Raw genomic sequence first — 19327 nt, forward strand, 5'->3', positions numbered from 1 at the left:
GAATGTTCTTGTGGGGAATAACAACAGTATTTGCCAATTTATTTCTATCTACACCTTCAGGATTCCTTTAGTCATGAAGCAGAGCTTTAGAAATTCTTGTTCCCTGCACCAGTTGTAGCTTGAATCTCCACCAGCTTTTCAGAGAAAGCCAGGGACCCTGGGAAGCTTGGGGAAGTGAGTGTGTTAATTTTTTTAAAGGAACTTAGTAGCCATGGTGTTACTACTATTCGTTAGCTTTCTCCCTTTGGTCAGCCCGGCAGGACAGTCGATGGCAGCAGGAGTATCTCCAGCCAAGCTGATGAACGCTCCCCTCCCACGTTCTTCGGAGTGAATGTCCATTCAGCCAGGCTTGGAAGTTAATGTTTTGAAAACAGGCTGGAGCTAATCATTGTCAGTGGCAGAGACAAACAATGGGAAGCAAAGCACTTCAGTACGAATTATGCTGGCCTTTGCTTTGCCGACCGCCCCCTCCACCCACCCCGGACACATGGTCTTTCGTTTTCGGCCCATCCAGAGTGGTCACTCCAGTCACATGACCACTCTGGGATGAGTTTGAGGCGAGCTGCAGTTCTCTGCCCCATGTCCTTCCCATGTGCCACCTTGTTTTCTCAGCTATCGTCTCCTGTACCAATTTTGAGACGGCATCTTGGCTTCAGCCTAGAAGATAATGGGTGGCTGGTTCTTGTAATCACTGCCATACAAATCCTGTGACGGGATTGCTGGGAAGAACCCGAGCTGGCCTGCTCGTCAGTACTCATCAGATGCCTTTCCTGGTTTTGGGGGGTGGAAACCCAAATCCACATTTGGGTACAGGAGACCGTGGTGAGTTGTGGGATCGCTGCCCGCAGTTCTGCGCATTTGTCCTGGCCGCGGAGGGAAACAGCAAGGGTGGGAGCACTGAAGAATGTACCTAGCCCCCATAGTGAGTTTCCCGTGGTCCTGGGAGTTCCCCACAGCTCCCAGTATTTGTGAATTTTGCCACTTGTGGCTGTGGGAACGCGTCCACGGCAAATGGCCAGGTTTCCTGGAGGGGTTCCCATTTTTCTGGTTCCTGTACAGTGGCGTTTGTTCTGAAAGGATTCTAGCAGGATTCAGCGCGTACTTTCTGACGGGGCATTTTCTGTGTCTGTGGTGTGACACTCACACACTGCTCACCTTCGCAGACGGCTGGTACGGCCATCCCTCCGGCAGAGCCCGACTGAAATTGGGGAGCAGCTCTCTGGTGCAAGGGTCTGTCTGCTCCAGTTCGGCTAGGGCTGTAGTCTCTGATCTTGTAAGGCAAGATCTAAGCACCATTTTCTGCCCCTGTTCTGCCAGCCTACGGTCAGGCCATAGCACGGAAACAAACCGCTCCCATAAAATGTCTAGCAAGGACATGTAGAGAGTAAGTAGAATGCAAAATAACAGGGTACCCTGCGCCCCAGTTCTGGTCCGGGTTGTCTGGTGCAGTTTCTTGGTGCCCAGATAAATACCCGCCTAGTTCCCAGTAAGCAAGTGACCCTGCATTCCATGCACTCCCAAAGGCGGGGAGCTGAGAGCGTGGCTTGCAGCAAGAGGGTGTCCTTTGGGGACATGGCGGCCAGTGTGGGTTTCCTGGAGAGAGAGGGTTGCTTTCTCCTCAAGCCAATTATCAGTCCGGAAAAAGAGGTGTTGATGGCTTGCTTCTCAGTCTCTCCTCCTGCTTACTCTGGTACGCCTCCGAGCTGAGTCCTCGCAGCCTGAAACATGGGGTGGCTCTTACGGATGCAGAATCCCGATTAGCTAAACGTTAGGTTGCCCTAACATTTAACCAGTTAGCAGGCTAAAGCAGGAGCCAGACTGGGCACTGTTCCAGCCTGCAGCCTGTGGAACTCCCACCCTGAGCTCCATCCTGGGGCTGGCCTAGCCAGCTCTCAGCCCCTTTTCGTGGTGGGCCCAGGCCCCCTCTGTATTGGGGCTGTTCCAGACGAGAGCAGCCCCTGTCTGGCAGGCCCCCTGCTCCAGCCCCTACTGCAGGGGTGGCCAACCCATTAAACGAAGAGAGCATAAACAGTGGTGGAAAAAATGCAAAGAGCCACACCAAAGTTGTTGAGCAAAAAAAAAAAAAAGTTCCTCACCAGCCAGAGTTGTTGAGCCAAAAAAAGGACGCTGCCCCTTTAAAAACTGCGGGCAGGCTTTTTGTCCACGTCAGGCTCCCATTGGCCACTGCCATCTTGCCGCCACCATTTTGCTGTGCCAGGTGGCTCCCCCGCACCCAGCGAGCACAGGGGCTGATTGTAGGGGCGCGTGGGGCGGCTTCACAAGCCACGGGGGAGGCTTCCGGAGCCGAACTTTCAGGGGTGAAGGGCTCATGAGCCACAGGTTGGCCACCCCGCCCTACTGATTAACCAGGACCGGTGAGCTTACCGATTACCCATTGGGGAAGTGAAAGGGTCTGTTGAGCTAACTTGCTGTACACGTGTGTGTCGTCCGTGAGTTGGAACGTGCTTTACAAGATGTGATTAACACTCTGCTTCCTATTGAAAGCTGCTGTCCTTTCCCTGGAGAGAGAAACTGAGGCACACAGCAGTAAAACCACACAGGCACCTGGGACTAGTGCTTGAATCCTAGTCCTGGCCTGCATTGGCTCTCTGGCCAAGGGCCACTTTGCGGCCCTGCTGGCTAGCTGGGTGTGCTCATTCATACATCCCAAGCGTGCGTGTGCCCTCCCCACATTGCTAGGTGCCTGGCTGTTGGGAACTGGCACCCTGCTTGTTGCTTTTTGGATGCTTTGAAAGTTAGTTTCACTAAAGTCTTCCTCTCTGCTTTGCCTCCGTCGTTCCATTGGTTGTATTGTGATAATCTAGTCTGACCTGCATAACACTGGTCCTAGAATTGCCGTTAGTCACTTCTGTAACAAACCCATCCGTTCGGGAGTCTTTGCTGACAGCGCCCGCCTCTCTAGTCTCTAGTGCAGTACTGTGAAAGGAATGAGCTAGGTACTAAATGAGCTCTTACAAGCAAGCTAGTGGGCCTGGTTGCTGCATGGCCGCAGCGTGAACGGTCGTTTTTGGATGGGAGTCCAGAAAAACCCCAGTCCTGCAGAAGATGGCATTGACTAAGCAGAGGGCTTCCCTTTCTGTAGGTCAGCACTGAGCCAGGCAGGGCAATGCATTAGGGGCTACTAAGGTGTCATGTCTCTATTGAGCTAAAACCATGGTCTTCAGCAATTTTTGGTAGTGCTTTGTTTTGTGTTTTTAAATAAGAGTAAGGGGCAGGGCTTTTTTTATGATGATACGGCCCGGTATGGCATGCCATCACCTATTTTTCCCAGCACACAGTAAATGAATGGGATTTCTCCTGCGTGTATCGGCACCTGTTTTCCTGGTGCTGCTCATCTCGTGACAGAAGCTTGCTTGGGAGGCAAGGCATTTTTCCCCCCCTCCAGCTCCTAGTGCGGCGTTTTGGCTCTTAAAGGGGCTGTGACCGCAACTTGGCTCCCCCCCCTTCCCCCAACAAGTTTTCTTTCTTTCTTTCTTTTTTCTTCTCAATAAGTTTGAGCCTGGAGTACTGGCACCTTTTTTCTTACAAAAAAAAGCACTGGTAAGGGGTATTTGTCCGAGCTGTACTCATGTGATATGCTTACATTTTTTAAAAGCGAATGTATTTCATACCCTGCCACGCTTTGTAGCCTGTGGGTTTAAAACAGCTGACATGTTCTGGTTCAGAGGTGGCTGCATTTCAGGGAGTCCTCCCTGTGACGTGCTTCTTGGGGAAAGAGCGCTTCTGTAGTAAGAACATTGTTAGCTAAAAGAAGGGTGGTTTAGGTCTCATTACAGAGTAGCACAGACCTCAGAGGAGATGGGGAGAGACAATTAAAGTTATATCTACTGTCGCTTTCTCCCCCTGGGTTCCTCCCAGTACTCCTGCTTGGTTTCTTTTCACTGTTTCCCTAGGAGGGGGTGAAGCACTGGAATGGGTTCCCTAGGGAGGGGGGTGGAATCTCCATCCCTAGGGGTCCGTAAGGCTGACTGGACACAGCCCTGGCTGGGATGGTTGAGTTGGGTGGGTCCTGCTTTGGGCAGGGGCTGGACTCGATGCCTCCTGAGGGCTCTGCCCCCCTGGGGTTCTGTGATTATTTTTGGCTTCTCGGCTGCACTCCGTGAAGAAACAAGAGTGGCCTGGGAAATAGGGCAAAGCGGCGTGGGCCAGGCTGTAGTGGCTTTCACTGGAATGGTGAACTGGGTCAGAAATAGCAGAGCTTTGAATTCAGCAGTTTTGTCTTTTTAGGCTCTGAAAAAGAGAACCTAGTTTCCCTTCTGTTTGCTGGAAGAGGTGAGGTCTCGTTTGACACTTTTTATGTGTTTTTGAGTCCTGAATGATGATGTGGGTTGTTGGGTTGGTTTTTTCCCTCTCTCCCTCCCTCTTTTTGCCGTTTCCCTGGTGATCAGGATCTGTGGCACAGAGTTACCAAAGATCCACATGCACTTCTAGGCTTTTGCATGGTTTCCTGTAGAACACCAGCATGTGGGATTAATCCCTTTGACCAGCAAGTGGGAACCAGCAAAGCCTCCCTCTGTCTAGCAGCCTGTTTGGCTTGGGCAGGAGATTTACAGTTGAAATAGTAAATTGAAATAAATGTCTAGCCGAAGGCACTTCTGAAATACATGACTTGTTGGCACTGGCAGGCTCTCTGGAGGGAGCGATTTGGTGGACATTAAGTGTCTGTCTTTCTACTGATCCTGTCCAGGCTTCTGTTCCCCGCAAGGTTAAGCTCCTCTTGTATGGTGGGAGCCATATGTGTGGGGCATAGGACCCCCTTGAAATCCATCAGGCCACATGCGGGCATCTCCATGCAGATCCAAGTGCAGGATCGAGGCCTGAGAGAACAGGGTGTCCAATTTCCTAGTTCTACGAAGTAGGAATTCCGGACTCTTGAGCGTGTGACTGGAATGCCCGGTCCAGACATCTCACCTGCCCAAGCTGAGCCTGGTCCCGTGGAGTCTGAGCTTTATAGAGCAAGAGAGCCCTGGGTTTGGGAGACCTCGGGGCAGAGTGCTCACTCAGTCTCCTCCGCCCTCTCTTGGAAGGGTTTGCTAGCGCAATCCTTCTGGGTTTGCAGGTCTCTGGAGAGAACATGCACCACTTCGCTGCTGTTTCTGCAAAGCTGGGTCTCTTCCCCCTGCCTCCCCCTCCTTGCGCGCTGCCCCACTGCTTGAGGCTTTGGAGTCTTTGAGTTGAGGTCTTGCAGCAAAACTGTGCATCTTTGTTCAGTGTCTGTGTGTGTGTGTGGGGGGGGGGGGGACAAGACTCCTCCACTCCAGGTCAGCTGAGGAAGTGGGCTGTGCCCACCAAAGCCCATGATACTGTAGCTACTTTTGAGAGTCTCTAAGGTGCCACAGGCCTACACGTTGCTTTTAGTTAGACTCTGAGACTTTTTCAGGAACGAGTTATTCAATTCCTGGTTAAATTCTCCTTTGTATTCCTAGGGGAAACAGAGGGTGGAAGTAAGGGTCGTCTTGAAGCCGTGTCACTGCTCTGAATCCTGCGGGGAGCGGGCAGAAGGTTTAGCTCGTATTCTTGTGTTTGAAAGAAGAGGGAGGCTGGGAACTTCTTAAAATTCCAGACCCCAGAAGCTTGGAGGATAGCAGTGTGTAAAACCAGACTCCTCCCCACAGAGAGCGTCCGCCCGGAGCTGGAAGTTACATAGTAGATGCCGATTTAGAATCGTAGGCTAATCGTTCCAGCTTTCCTCGTTCTCTGTCCTTTGCCGCACCCTCCCCCACCCCCGGTCGTTGGCCTGTTGAATTGGAAAGGGGTTTTCTGCAGGGCAGTTTGATATGAAGGGCGAATGAGCAAGGCACCAAGATTTGTCTGGTCGGTGTGAAAATAATCCAGGGTCTAGCTGCAGTGCTTAGAAATAGTTACGGATTATTATAACCATATGTAATCCTAGAACAGGAATGGGCCTCGTGAGGTCATTGAGTCCAGGCCCCTGCCCTCACGGCAGGACAGAGCCCCATCTAGATCATCCCTGATAGGTGCCTTGTCTAACCTGCTCTTAAAATCCAGAGCCATGGGGAGGACTTGGACAGGTTGAGGACAACAAAAGCTTATTGAGCAAGGGTTCCAAGGTAGATGGAAGTGTTACCCTGCTTCTCTGCAGTAGCTGGCTCAAGAGAAACGTATCTTTCCATCAATCAGCGTTTCAGCGGGTAAGTAAAATACCCAGGTAGTACAGGGTGACTGCATTTCAGCGTTGCGGATCAGTCCGAGCGGAGGAACGTGTGTTTGTTCTTTAGCATTTAAACCAGTTCCGTATCAGAATAGATAGTTCCAGGTTTAGGGCAGTCTCTCAGACTGATGTGGTGAGCTCATCAATATGTTGATTGCTCACAATTTGCCAGGCTGTCGGCTTTGATAACCGTTGCTTCAAGACAGCCAGGAATTACAGGACACTTAACTCCAGATGCCCTCTTCCCTTCTTTGTCCTTTTTGGTCAGTCTAAAGGTTTCTGTGCCCTGAAAAGTGACATCGGTAAAGCAGTGTCACCTGGGGGTGTGAAAAATCCACAACCCTGAGAAACCACGGTAAACCACCAAAACCCCTTGTGTAGACAATGCTAGGCCGATGGGAGAGTTCTTCCGTCAACTGAACTTTCACCTTTTGGGCGGCTGAATTACCGCCAGTGACAGGAGAACCACTCTGGAGGTAGTGTAAACTAGGCTTTAGATCATCTGTCAACGTTTTGCCTTTCTCATACTGATACAGGAGTAAATCTTCCAGTATTTTCCATGCTCTGATGTAGTCTGGCGTTCGCGCTCCTGGTCCTGATACAGTGAGAACCAAATGAAATCACAGAAGCAAAGAACTTTTCCTGTGGGGTGTGTTTTGGCGGTGGTTTAAGGGGTTTGAACGCCTCCTCTTTTTGTTCTAACGTCTCTCGGCATTGTATCACTACGGTACTTGATAGTAACTTGTTCATTGCCAAGAGGGCTTGTGCTGGCCAGTTGTCTTTTCCTTCCGGTTGGTTAGAAACGGATGTATGCGCCGTGTCATTTTGAAGGGGCAAGTATAATGCTGCTTTGCTCTCCCAACAGCAGCTGCCTCCTAGAAGGCCCAGGTCGCTGAGGAGTACCCACAGGCTGTCCGTTTGTGTCTTGTAAATACCTTCGGGTTATCTGACGCGTGCTGAGTATTGCTGCTGTTACCCTGACATGAAAGTAACAGGCCTCCTAAAATGTTACATCAGAGCGGCCAGGCTGGGTCAGACCCAAGGCCCATCCAGCCCAGTATCCCTTCTGCCCACAGTGGCCAAGGCCGGGTGTCCCATAGGGAATGAACAGAACCGGGAATCCTCACCTGTCACTCATTCCCAGCCTGACACACAGAGGCCAGGGACCCCAGCCCCGCCCAGCCTGGCTAACAGCCACTGATGGACCCAACCTCCATGGATCTGTCTAGCTCTTTTTTTAACCCTGTTGAAGTCTTGGCCTTCACAACTAGGGATGTAAGAGTTTAACCCATTAACCAATAAGCATTAACTTATCAATTACCCTTACTGCCTAGATTCTCGGCCACTGCCAACAGCCCGCCGAGCATTACCCGTGTAACGAATTGAAATTCAAACTGTTCTGCAGTTAGTGTTTGGGGTCGTTGGTTTGTTTTAACATCCCTAGTTAAGACCCACATGAATCACTACCTTATATATTTTAAGCCATACAATAAAGACCTGTTAAATGAATAACTTTGTTTCTTTTCAAGAACTGTTATGAGATGTAATTTGGCTTCCTTAAAGAGGTCACATTTTGTGTCGTATCTTCCTGTTGGTGCTCTGCATGTACATTTGTGTGTGTGTGTGACACATTTAAAAGTGCGTCGCTATATTTTTGTTGGGTTAGGGAAATAGGAAAATGTGTGTTCTTTTAACGAGCATGTGGTTAAATTGGCTCCATGATGCTTTTACAATGTTAAGCAAGGAGGTTGGCGGTTTCTGTGCATACTTTCGTATCTCAGGCCTGGTCAACATAGTTAAGATATCTGAATTTTCTAGTGTGGTTTAGCTATGTGGAAAAAGCCCACCCTGAGTGGCATAGTTACACCAGCCTTACCCCCAGCATAGGCTGCGGTAGGCCCACTGAAGAATTCTTCCCATCGACCTAGTTTGCACCTTGTGGGGACGTGGGTTTCCTTCACAGAGGGGTGCAGCTGTAGCATTTCAAGAAGTAGACAAGCCCTCATTCTTGGATACATTTGCAGAAATGCTTCCAACTGGTTTCATGGTGATCAGTTGCCGGTCTGTGTGTCGTGCCTCAGCAGGTCTGTGGCGTGAAGCAGAAGACACTTTTGCTGGCAGTTTTAATTTGCATGCTAAAACCAGCATTTGGGGCTGCGTGTAGAGGCTGTAATAGTTGCTTCGAAGGGGTATTCTGGTAAAATTTGAGGTGGGTCCCGGTGATTTGTAAGGCTGGGAAATGGCAGATGCTACATCTCGTTTCTGCTACAGAGTTGGCCAGCTGACTTCTGAGTCTGCCAGGCCTCCTCTGGCCAGCTCATTCAGGCCTTGTTCCCCTCTGTTACACCAGTGCAACCTCCTGAACGTCTTTGTTGCTGCCGACAGAAATTGTCTGAGAACTTCCGGGCAAGAGTTGCAGAACGATTCTAAGCTGGGCAAATGAAAGCATGTCCTGTAGCTTGGCTCGCCATCCCGTAGCACTGCATAACACTAACTTCCTCTCTTTTGTCTTCACAGAAATGGAATCGCTTTGGAATTTGCAAAAGCAAGGTAAGAGTTGCGAAAAAAGGTTCCGAGGAAGGGCTGGCCGAGCAGGAGGGCGGAGGCTGGGCTGCTCCCAGGGACACTAGCGAAGATGTGGGTGTTCAGTCTTAGTCAGTCAGGACCATGAAATGTTAAAACCAGGACCCAGGCTGGGGCTAAAGACTCCTGCAATCGCTGATGTCCGCCTAGCCACCCATGTGGCCACTTGGAACCCTCCCATGTGTCCCGGGTTCAGCTGGGGAGAGGAAGTTTCTTTTCACTCGTGGGAAGAAGGCTGAATGGAGACTGTTGTCATGTGGCTGTATTTCTGCCCTGATCTAGTGTTGGGAATGGGCACTGCTCTGTGTGGAGTCAGTGAGGGTCCTGGCTTCGTTGCTGGGACGTTGCTTGGTTCTTTTGTACAGAGGAAGTAGATCACTGGCATGTCAGAGCCAAGGGGAACAGGCCTTTTCAATTGTGAGAGAAAAGGGAGGTGTGTTTTTACCAATTAGCTAAGTGCTTGGCTGCCCTCAGGGTCTCTAGCCCAGGGGTATTTTCTGCTTCAGGACTGGGCTGCAGGTTGCTCAAAGCGGGATTTGATTTTCTCTCTCCAGATCCCAAAAGGATAATCACTTACGACGAAGCCATGGATTGTCCGGATCAGTGAAGGTAGCGGGACGAGACAGCCTGTTCCGAGCTCGCTGCAGTGGGAGTGCTGTGCACACGGGACGCTCCTTCTGAATCTTCAGTGCAACAGAGGAACCCTAACGAGAATCACAGGATAATATATACAAATTATATAGAGTTATTTAAAAATGGCAACTGAAAATAATTAGACTTCTTAAGGAATCTGAAAATTTATTTCAACAGACTACACACACAATTATTTAATCTCCGGTACTGAATAGGTTTTTTTAGTTTTGTTTCTGTTTAAAGAGTGAATGCAAGTGATTAACGAATACAGACTCCATTCACAAGCCTGGTTCTGAAGTTTCTGCTGTCATCAACATAGGCACCAGTGACCGCTGGAGAGGCATTTCCACCCTGCAAGAGTTCTGTTTCTTCTTCTGTGACCGCAGTGACACACTAATCACAGGGAAACCAGGATGATTCGCCATCCTTCATCTCCCTCCCCCCTCCACCTCCCTTTTGGTTTAGTTTGAGTTACTTTGAACCCTGTGCGAATGCTGGAGAAACGCCTTGAAGTTTGCAGGGTTTCCTTTTTTTCCAGAAAATATAATCTGCATGTCTTGCCAGGAGTAAAACAGCCTACAGGTCCTGAGGAAATGGTCTTAAAACATCGAGGAGGGGGGGAAGATTGTAATTCTGCAGTTCTGGGATACACATTGGTTTTACAGTCAACAAGACTAATACAACTGAAGAGCTGTCACGAGTATCATTTTAAAAGACAACATGCAAAATGAGCAATTGGTTTAGGCATTTAATATGGAAAAAAAAAACCCTGTTCCCACGCTTTTATGCCATTGTATCACTGGGAGCAAAAAATATATATATACGTATATATATATCTATCTATCTATCTCCTGCTTTCAACTGTAGGTGCTTCATATTTGCTCTGTCTGTCTCTCAACACTAAATGTGCTCCCCTCCCCCCGTTTTTCACTGAAAATCTGAAGAGAATTTGTGTTCTGCTAGCTTCCGCCCCTCTTGAATTATTTTTTCTCTTTAGAAACATTTTTTTTAAAAAAGAAAAAAAAAAAAGGAAAAAGGAAAAAAGAAAAAAAATATGGGAATTGTAACCCTTTCCCATTCGGCCTGAAAGCAATGGATGGGGGAATAGTGTCCCGGCCATTGGAAATATTCTTTTATAGTTTCACGCAGTCTGTGTATTTCTGAGCTCTTTTGCTGGTTCTCATTATATCTCTATTAAAATATATTTTATTACAAGAGCAAAATGGGGGGTGTAGGAATGAAAATTAAAAAAAAAAAAATCCAAACTAAAGAACACTTTCTGGTGATAGCAGAGAAGGCGGAAGAGAGTGCCGGCTCCAGTCATGTGATCCATGCTGTTGCGCTGCTGCTTGTGTGTAGCATGTGTAAAAATGTGTGTGTTTTTTTTATTTTATTTTATTATTTTTTTCAAGGTGCAAAATTCCTGGAGTCCACTGTAAGACCGAGCAGTTAATCATTAATGAAACAAAACGAGTTCTCTGTCCTGCCCCAGTACCACACGTACACGACTCTTAACTATTCTTGGATGCTCACAGATGAGTACTGGCGAAAATGTCTGGGCATTTAGGAGTTAGCATCTGGTAAAATCAGACTGGATCACATGGGGCATTAGGGGAAGGAAATAACCCCGTTACTTTTGCCTATTCTTTGTGCTTAGATGTATCTACTCTCACAATTAGAGGTATCTAGCATGTGTGGGGCTTTTTAAGTGTTTCATGCTTTTATTAAGGTTGTTCCTGAATGAAGCGCTCAGGTTCAGAGTGGGACAAAGAAACTTTAATTTTTCCTGTACCTTTTTAAAGATGGTTAGCTTTCTGCCATGCTTGGTTTTAAAAGTATAACTATGAATTGCCTACTCCATTTTATGTATTCAAACAATAACTTTCTGTATCATCCAGGGTCAGAAACTTGTGGTTGGCCAGTTGCGGAATTGTTCGATTTCCCCTCTAAACTGTATCCCCTTTACTGGTGTTTGTATCTTTCCACTGTACAACATGTTTACAGATGTGCCCGGCATCTAGTCCTCCCGCGTTCCTGTTTTTTAGTTCTCGTGAGTCTCCTGGTGGCTTGCCAAAAGTTGGGATTGCGGTGGGTTCCTCCGGGAAAGAACTGCTGCATTCTTGAGCTTTAAAGCGCTGAACAAACTGGAAGAGCTGACTTAAGAGCGAGGCGAAAAAGTTTGTTTGGTTTTGTTTTTAATGTTTCAGGTGGCTAGCCGAGTGTCTAGTTGGTTTTACAGGCTTTAAAGTTCTGCTCTCTATTTGCCTTGGGTCATCACTTGCCGCCTTAAGGGCTGGATTCCATAGTAACACCCTCCACCCCTCTTTGGCTTGCTCAGGGGTTAATGCTATGCCAGCACCCCTGCCCCCCAAAATCTGCTTTTGGGGATGGTGTGATGCAGGAGCTGAACAGCCGTCACTTTTAAATGGAATCGAACCCGTGGAGTTTAGAGCTGTGGCTTAGTCTTGCTGAATTATTCAGGAAGCTCACCTTGGCCAATCCCATGCATTGTTCAAATAATGAACTACGTTCCCAAAGGAAACCGAATAAAATCACCGTCTCTAAAGGTCTGTTCCCCCTGCTTTGCCCCGCCCATAGGCCCATTGCTATCTGGCGCTTTTCTCTCCATTGTGGTTTTTGAGCATCTCTCGAAATAGATTCCACCTTCTGCCTTCTCAGTTGAGAGCTCGGTCGGTTGTACAAGTGACTTGAAGCAGTTAGGAAATTCTTTTTCTGGGAGCCCCATAGTTTCAGCTTGCAAACACAGGCAGTATTTCCGGGCAATGGGTTGGATTAACTTGATTGCCTAGGGACAGGCAGGACCATGGAATAAACGTCCTTTGTGCTGTTTTGTAACACTTCACCCTCTCTGTGTCTGCAGTCTCTCTCCTTGCGTCCTCACACAGGTCTTTACTGAGCACTTATTAAAAAACAATCTTGAGCGTTAATCTGTTTTCTGATTATTTTTGTGTAAATTTCTAAAAACAACTTCAGCTGTGAGTAACTTAGCCCATTTAAACAATGTTCCTGCTGGGACTCTTCAGTGTCCCTTGGACTCAGAGTATTAGTACTGTAGCATAAACCAAATACAGCCTAGAAAGGGTGCAGCTCTCTCCCCTGCAGGGGTCTGAACAGGGTGTGCATGGGTGCCTGCACGGAGGTGGGATGTGAAGCCGAGAAACAGAATGAATGTGCATGCAAGCATTTTATTCATGTTTGGAGAACGAACTCTGTATTTATTTTGTGCCATCTGTTTTTTTATTACACTGAGTAAAATAAGTTTAAGACGAACCCTAACACAAGTGTAGTATTGGAAAGTGGCACTAAGAATAAAATCATGATCTATTTTTTTAATAGCTGTGAAGATACTAATTCAGGTTAAAGTCGTCTTTTAACTTTCTCTTTTAATTGATTATAGGCCCTATGAGTCAGCTGTTCCTCCCCTCCCCCCCCCTTTCCTGACCAAATGAAGTTTTCTATTTATTTGCCTATTCCCGCACAGGAGGGGTGCGCATACGTGCTCTCTTCCTCCTTCTTCCTCATCCCTCCAGTGGCAGGTTTCATTGGGTTATCGGCTATAATGTCTCTTGCCCAAACGGGCCCTGAATGTACCCAAATAAACACGTGGATACTTCGCCGCAGTCCACCGCGGCGCATGTTTGTCAACTTGCAAGGACTGTTGGCAATTGTCCCCACTCCCTTTCCCCTCCCACAGTGGAGGGGGCTGTCCTCCTGGCCTCGACTGCTGGGCTTGCCTCGGTTGATACCTCGCCAGAGTGGCAGGGCTGCGGCTACTCGGCAGTTTTTGATTTGATTTTAAAAAAACAGCCAACCTCCTCGCTCCATCATGTGGGGGCACAGATTCCAGCTGTGGAGCCCGGTTGCCTAGCTACTCTGGCGCGCATCTTTGAGCGCTCCCCGTGTAGTGCGGTTGGCAAGGCTGGGCTGAGCCCTTGTCTCTCACCCACTTTGAACCATGCATCTGGTTGTCGCCGACTTCAGTGGCTGGGAGAGGGGCCTGGCAAGAACAGGCCATTTACATCAGCCGGAAAATCCCGTTGTGCTTGCGGACAGTTGGGCATTGGTGGTTTTCTACCGCTGCTTTCAACGACCGTGGCTGCAATACGAACGCACCTTCCTCGTGAGCAGCTGCGAACTGGTGGTGGGAATAGGAGTGTTCTTGGAGGGGGGCAAGGCAGGAAGCTGTTACCGGCATAATTCTTGCAGGACAACTCGCATGTGGCGACGTGCCTTGCTGTGTGGGGAGCTCTTGCTCTTTCGGGTAATCGCATTTGCAAGGACTTGCTCCGGTGGCTGGTGACTTGCTCTGGTGGCTGGTGTGATGCTTTAGGGTGTGTTGGTTTTCAGTGCCGAGACTGTTCACGGGAGCAGGGCTAGGAGAGGAGAGAGCAAGCTGCTGGAGGGGTTTTTGTAGGTGCACAAGGCAAGAGCCACTTGCTAGTTGTACGATTTGCTCGCCATGTGTGGGAGTAGCCCCAGCAGGGAATGGGGGGGGGGGGGGGCAGTAGCTAGGAACCCAAAGGACACCGACCCTTGTGAAAAAATGAACTCAGTTGAGACCCATGAATCTGGACTGATGCAAAGGGCTGGAAGCTCTCTGGCTCCTCTGCTGACACACTACAGCACAGAGCTTCAGAAATGTGCCCAGTTCATGTGGCCCCCCTCGGGGAAAGCTGGCTTCTTTGTATCCCCTTCACGTCTCCCCCTGCCCTCCGTAGTAGAACTTGGCCGTGCCACTAGCGGAAGTGAGGCGGTGCAGGCGTGCGGCGCAGTGAGCGCGACTGGGGGGTGGGGTTGCTGGCGTGAAGTGGCAGGCCCATCCAAGGAACATACGTGGGCGTTGGACCTTGGGGGGGGGGGGTCTTAGGTTGTATTTCCCATGGGCTGTCTATCGGCAAGCGCCACTCGTGTCCATCGTTCTAAAGCCGTTCTGTAACCTCGCCCTGGCCCTTTCCTCCAGCCTTGCTAATGAGTTCAGTCGCTTCTTTAAAAAAAAAAAAAAAAAGTTCAATTTTTTTTTTCTGTGGGATGAAAATTGTGTGCAGCAAACACGTGGCCATTCAGCAACTGTCACGCTTGCCGTCTTTTTTCCTTAACTCTCTGCTTTCCATACGGTCTTTCCTCAGGTGCTAAATAAGGGTTCCAAAAAAACCGGATACTGCTTTAGAAGTTTCTGCTTTATTCCTAAAATACATGTGTTTTGTTTAGGTGTTATAAAGATTCAGTATTGTAACAATGGTTTGGGTTTTACGATGTAAATAAGAATATGCCTCTGTAGTTCGGTTTTATCCCTTTTGGGTCTGTTAGTCTAATTTCCATGTATCCTTTTGAGAAGGACTTTCTTGTGACCTTGAAGACATTTCATTAAGTGTTTGCTGCGTTTAAGAATGAATCTACAATTGTTCACGTCTTGGATTAATGCTACTGCTGCTATCAGTAACTCCGAAAATCAAGAATGTGATGCACTTTTTACATGACCATATAGTTCTTCTAAGGATGGTTTGACCCCTCCTGTAACACAGCCACTAATTCTGAGGGTTACGTAGAAACGGAACTATCAGAAATAACGGCTTGGGAGATGTGGAATTAATTTTGGTGCTGACCCATCTATGAGAATTACTATGCAATGCAAGCAAAACTGTTAACTTCAAAGAACACTGTGTATCACCATCCCTCAGCTGGCTCTTGGAAATGCCTGAGATGTGTAACTTTCTCTTCCTTTTTTGGCCGGAACAGGGAATACAACTCAAAGTAACCTTAGGCTGGAAGAATCTAGCTGAAGCGTGTTCTGTCTAAGTTGTGTATTCTGTTTTTTAGCCATGCAGGTATTTGGAAGGAAAATGGTGATCTCTGCAAAACATTCCCCCGCCCCCTTTTTTGTTTTGTTTTTTAAATGTTGAAACTCCGTGTGAAATTTAGTGAGGATTAGTCAGCAGGCTTAGAAATCATCTGCCCTCCCCGGCCAATTGGGACTGCATAGTCCCAAAGTTGGGAAAAACTTTTATTTTTGCCTGGTGTCTTCTCAGGCTGCTCCCAGGCTGAGGGGGGGCACGCAGCTGGCCCCTGATGTTAGCTTTCTTTCCCGTGTTCCACTAGTGCCGGGAACCCTTGAGACTGGCCTCCGCTTTGTTTAGCAACAGAACCAAAATGTGAATGATTGAAAATAAATGAGCGCCGCTGAGTGGCAAGAAGGAGCCTGGCTCTGGTATAATGGCTCCGGCTCATTTGGCAAAAAAGTCCCGGCGAACCGCTGTGGATCTCTGCCACGACTCGTGAGCCAACCTTCCTGTGCTACCAAGCAGGAACCCGGAGGCTTTACACGCCCGCCCGGCTGGAGGAACAAAAGGGAATTGACTTGACCTTTCTGTTTGTAGAAACTTTTTTTTTTTTTTAATTTAAAGGGGGTGGAAATATTTTTGTGGGGCAAGGGAAGATTTGAAGGGATCTGAACTTGTTCTGCTTCTGACGCTTCAGTCAAACTGTTTCGGTATTGTACATGACTGGTAGAGCAGAGTTCTGTCTTCTTCCTCAGCTTGTCAGCACTGGGCATTTTTTGCTGACACGTGTGTTTTGCTTTTATCTATCTATGACGTGCCTTGCATGCGTGTTTCGTTTTAAAGAGAATTTCAAATGATCCAACTCGTTAGTGAGTTGTCGGGAGCTTTGCATTGGTAATTCCGGACGTCTCGCCCCCTTGCATGGGGTCACGAACCTCCCTTCTGCCGTCGGGAATTGGCTAGTTCTCAGTAACTAGTCTTCAAAGCGAGGGCATAATCCTCAATTGACTCTGACTAGTGGCTGTTTTACACGCTGGGGGGGAAAACTCCAATCCTATGATACAGCACCTGTCCTATCATACCTGACCCATACCGGCGTGTTAAAGGACACCTGGTTTGCTGGACTCCCCCTATTAGCAAAGGAGGGTGCTGTGATGCTTAGCACTGTGGAAGGTCTGGAATCAACTTATCTCTGGAATTCAGGTTTTCTGCAGAGGCTGAAAATTGCATTTACTGGGCTGGATTTTTCTCCCTCCCCCCTTAACTTTTGTAAAGGAAAAAAGAAAATGCACCTTGCTTTAAATAAAGAGAAATGCTTGTTTGCAACCATGGACTCCGAATATTAAACTCTGCGATTCTTGTTTTCTCCGTTTCTGCATCTCTAGATTCCGTCTCCCTAAAGTGATTTTTTTTTCTGTTTTTAAGCCTCTCTGTATTTCTGCCACTGTAAATGTGAAAGCTTGCTTGCATTACTTTTTAGAAATGCATTTTGCACACTCGGGTTTCGCTGAAGCTCCGTGAAAAGGTTAGTCCTAAGCAGATGAATAAAGCTATGCACATGTTTTTGAAAGTTTAATTTGTGTCTCATTACCAGAAGTGACTTATCTGCTCTTGTTTGCATCCCTGTGCTGTCAATGCATCCTTAGCTTTATACCATCTGGGGAGGGGGGGGACGCGAGAGAGCAGTTTGTGCTAGCAGTCAACAAGCAGAAAACTTCTGGGAGTAGCCAGAGGGTTGTTTTGGGAAAAGGCCTAATTCAGCGAGCCAGCGGGAGGGAGAAGGGTGGTGTGTTCTTGCGGGATGTCCCCCGTGAGCTCCCTCCGTGGTACCGATGTGACTGTGTTCTCTCCAGCCCAGCGGAGCCATGCCACGGAGGGAGGGGGAAGGTTGATCGATTTTACGTTTGCTGTTCTTTAGTCCCTGCTGAGGGCGATGTTCTCTTGGAACTAACACCTAACCCGTTTGCTTAGACATTTTTTAGCTGTGTGGGGTGGGCCGATTGTAAGCTGTTTAGAGGAAAAGCACCTTTAAAAAACCCCATTTTTGTCTGCCTCTAGTGCACGGCGCGGGGTTCAGGCGTGGCTGTTGGGCTGCAGAGTGGGAAACTGCTGGCAACAATCTCTTGGATATCCTGGGGGTCAAGGTTTTGCCTTGTGACTTTCTTTTTGTTCGTGTAGCTGGATGGGTCTGAACACCTGGCCCAGCCCTGGTGTGTAGGACAGGCTGGGTTTCGCATTGGAGGAGGTATCCGCTGCGGCTTTCTTCCCGGTGGTCGCTCCGCTGTGGCAGAAACGCAAACCCATTCCCTTCCGAACAGGGCTGCTTTTCTGTCTCCGGTCACAGATGTACTGACTGTCTCCAGGGGCTTGGAGGCGCTCAGCAGGTTTACTTAGGGGGAACATAGAAACAATCCCCCCTGATTTTCAGTATTAATGGCAGGTTGAAATTCAGCTGCGTACTACAGGCCCCCAAAGTTGGGCTCCTATTTGTGGCCTCTCCCAGCAGAATTGAGGGAGCAGAGCAGCTGGTACCTTGCATGGATCCCAGCCTGCCCTCCTAGCTCTGTCAATTGTTCTCATTTCTGTTATCTATTTTAAAATCACAGCCAAGTCTGAGTCTGACCTGCTCAGACACTGAGTCACCTCCCCAAGTCAGAGGGATGGCCCCTCTTGCGGGTGGGTACTTTCCCCAACCAGCATTCAAGGTGGTAGTTTTATTGTGCTTGCCCACTAAGTTCGGATAGGCCAAGCTATCGTGTACCCAGTTAAAACCGTAGCTCTTTTCCAGCTTGGGAGAGGGGTGGCTAGAGCATTTAGTGTACTACGTAAATACCTGCTGTAGCTGTTTCTAGTGCAGGCTGCTGAAGCCGCGTATGTTACCGAGTGTTGTCACAGAGTGGAAGGGTAGACAATGTCTATGAGCTGTAATGGCGTCAGATCTCTTTCCTGAAGAGGTCTCCTTCGTACTTTAAATGTTGAAAAAGTTACCTTAATTTCAGTTACTCCATGTTTCACCAACAGGTCTTCAAAAGTGACCCAAACTTACTACTTTATCAGGAGAGAAAAAAAAAACAAACCAGAAAATTATGTAGATGAAATGCGTTGACGGAAAATAAGTGATGTAAATTGTTAAATAAAAATTTTAAAATTTGTAGGTGTCTCTGTTTCTTTCCCATGCTCTCTCCTCAGTGTTTCTTTAACGAGGGTGGGGCTGATGATCTGAGGTTCACTCCTGTGTGTTATCAGGCAGGCCTGAAATGCAGTGCTGCCCAGGGGTGCCTGAGAGCGCCCTGGCCGTGCAGCTGAGCGGGTCTGCGGCGGTCATGTGGCTTCTCCCCAAGTAATATGGGCTCATAGATTCCAAGACCAGAAGGGCCTACTGTGATCACCTAAGCTACCCTCGTGTTTCACACCCCAGAGAACTTCTCCTCTGTAATTCCTAAGGCAGATCTTAGAAAACCATCCAATCTTGGCCTTAAAAAAGGTCCATGAGGGACACTCGATCGGGGGGTAAATTTGTCCCAATGGTTCACTCTTCTTAAAAATCTGCCTCTTTCTCATGTCAATGTCCAGCTGTTAGATCCAGCTGCCCCACGTCATCCCTTAACATGGTTAATCTCCACTGGAGCTCTCAGGGCGAGCCTCGAAGGCATGTTGTCTGAGGCTTGGATCTCCCTTGTGGCTCTTCTCAGCCTCCTCCCATTTCTCGCCACCGCAAAGGCGGCGCTAGACCCGGGCAAGGCTCCGGGAGCGGCTGCATCTGTGCTGGAGGCAAAGTAACCTCTGCTCCTAGTTGCATCTTCCCCATATAGCAACCCCTGAGGGCACATGCTGGGGCTGGCAACATTATCCAGCATGGCCCAAAGCTCCCTCAGCACCCCTGCTTCCCCCCGCAGAGCCCCCAGCCTGGAGCGGGGCTGCCTTCTCCGGGCCTAGGCGTTCCGTTTAGCGGCATTAAACCCCCAGGCTGTGCTTGTGCCCGGGTTACCGAGCGAGCTGGCTGGTTCAATAGCAGGGACCTCCCCCCTCCGCACATCCCACTCCTGTAACTTCTGGGTCCTCTGCACGGTTTCTGGGGGTGAGTTTTTCCTTCCAGGCCATTGATTAAAATGCAGAACCG

At 48.6% G+C, this 19327-nt stretch overlaps 1 protein-coding gene across 1 annotated transcript in view; it reads left to right on the plus strand.

Annotated features, from left to right (window-relative positions):
• Positions 1-18359, plus strand: part of NUFIP2 (nuclear FMR1 interacting protein 2) — a 28175-nt gene extending 9816 nt beyond the window's left edge. The window contains exons 3-4 of the mRNA XM_075904583.2: positions 8711-8743; positions 9331-18359. Coding sequence (XP_075760698.2) covers positions 8711-8743; positions 9331-9383 — 86 coding nt within the window. The 3' untranslated portion in view covers positions 9384-18359. The remainder of the gene's footprint in view (positions 1-8710; positions 8744-9330) is intronic.
• The last annotated feature ends 968 nt before the right edge of the window (positions 18360-19327 follow it).

The sequence above is a fragment of the Pelodiscus sinensis genome, chromosome 21 (genome assembly GCF_052426305.1).
Source record: "Pelodiscus sinensis isolate ZL-2025 chromosome 21, ASM5242630v1, whole genome shotgun sequence".
NCBI classification, from domain to species: Eukaryota; Metazoa; Chordata; order Testudines; family Trionychidae; genus Pelodiscus; species Pelodiscus sinensis.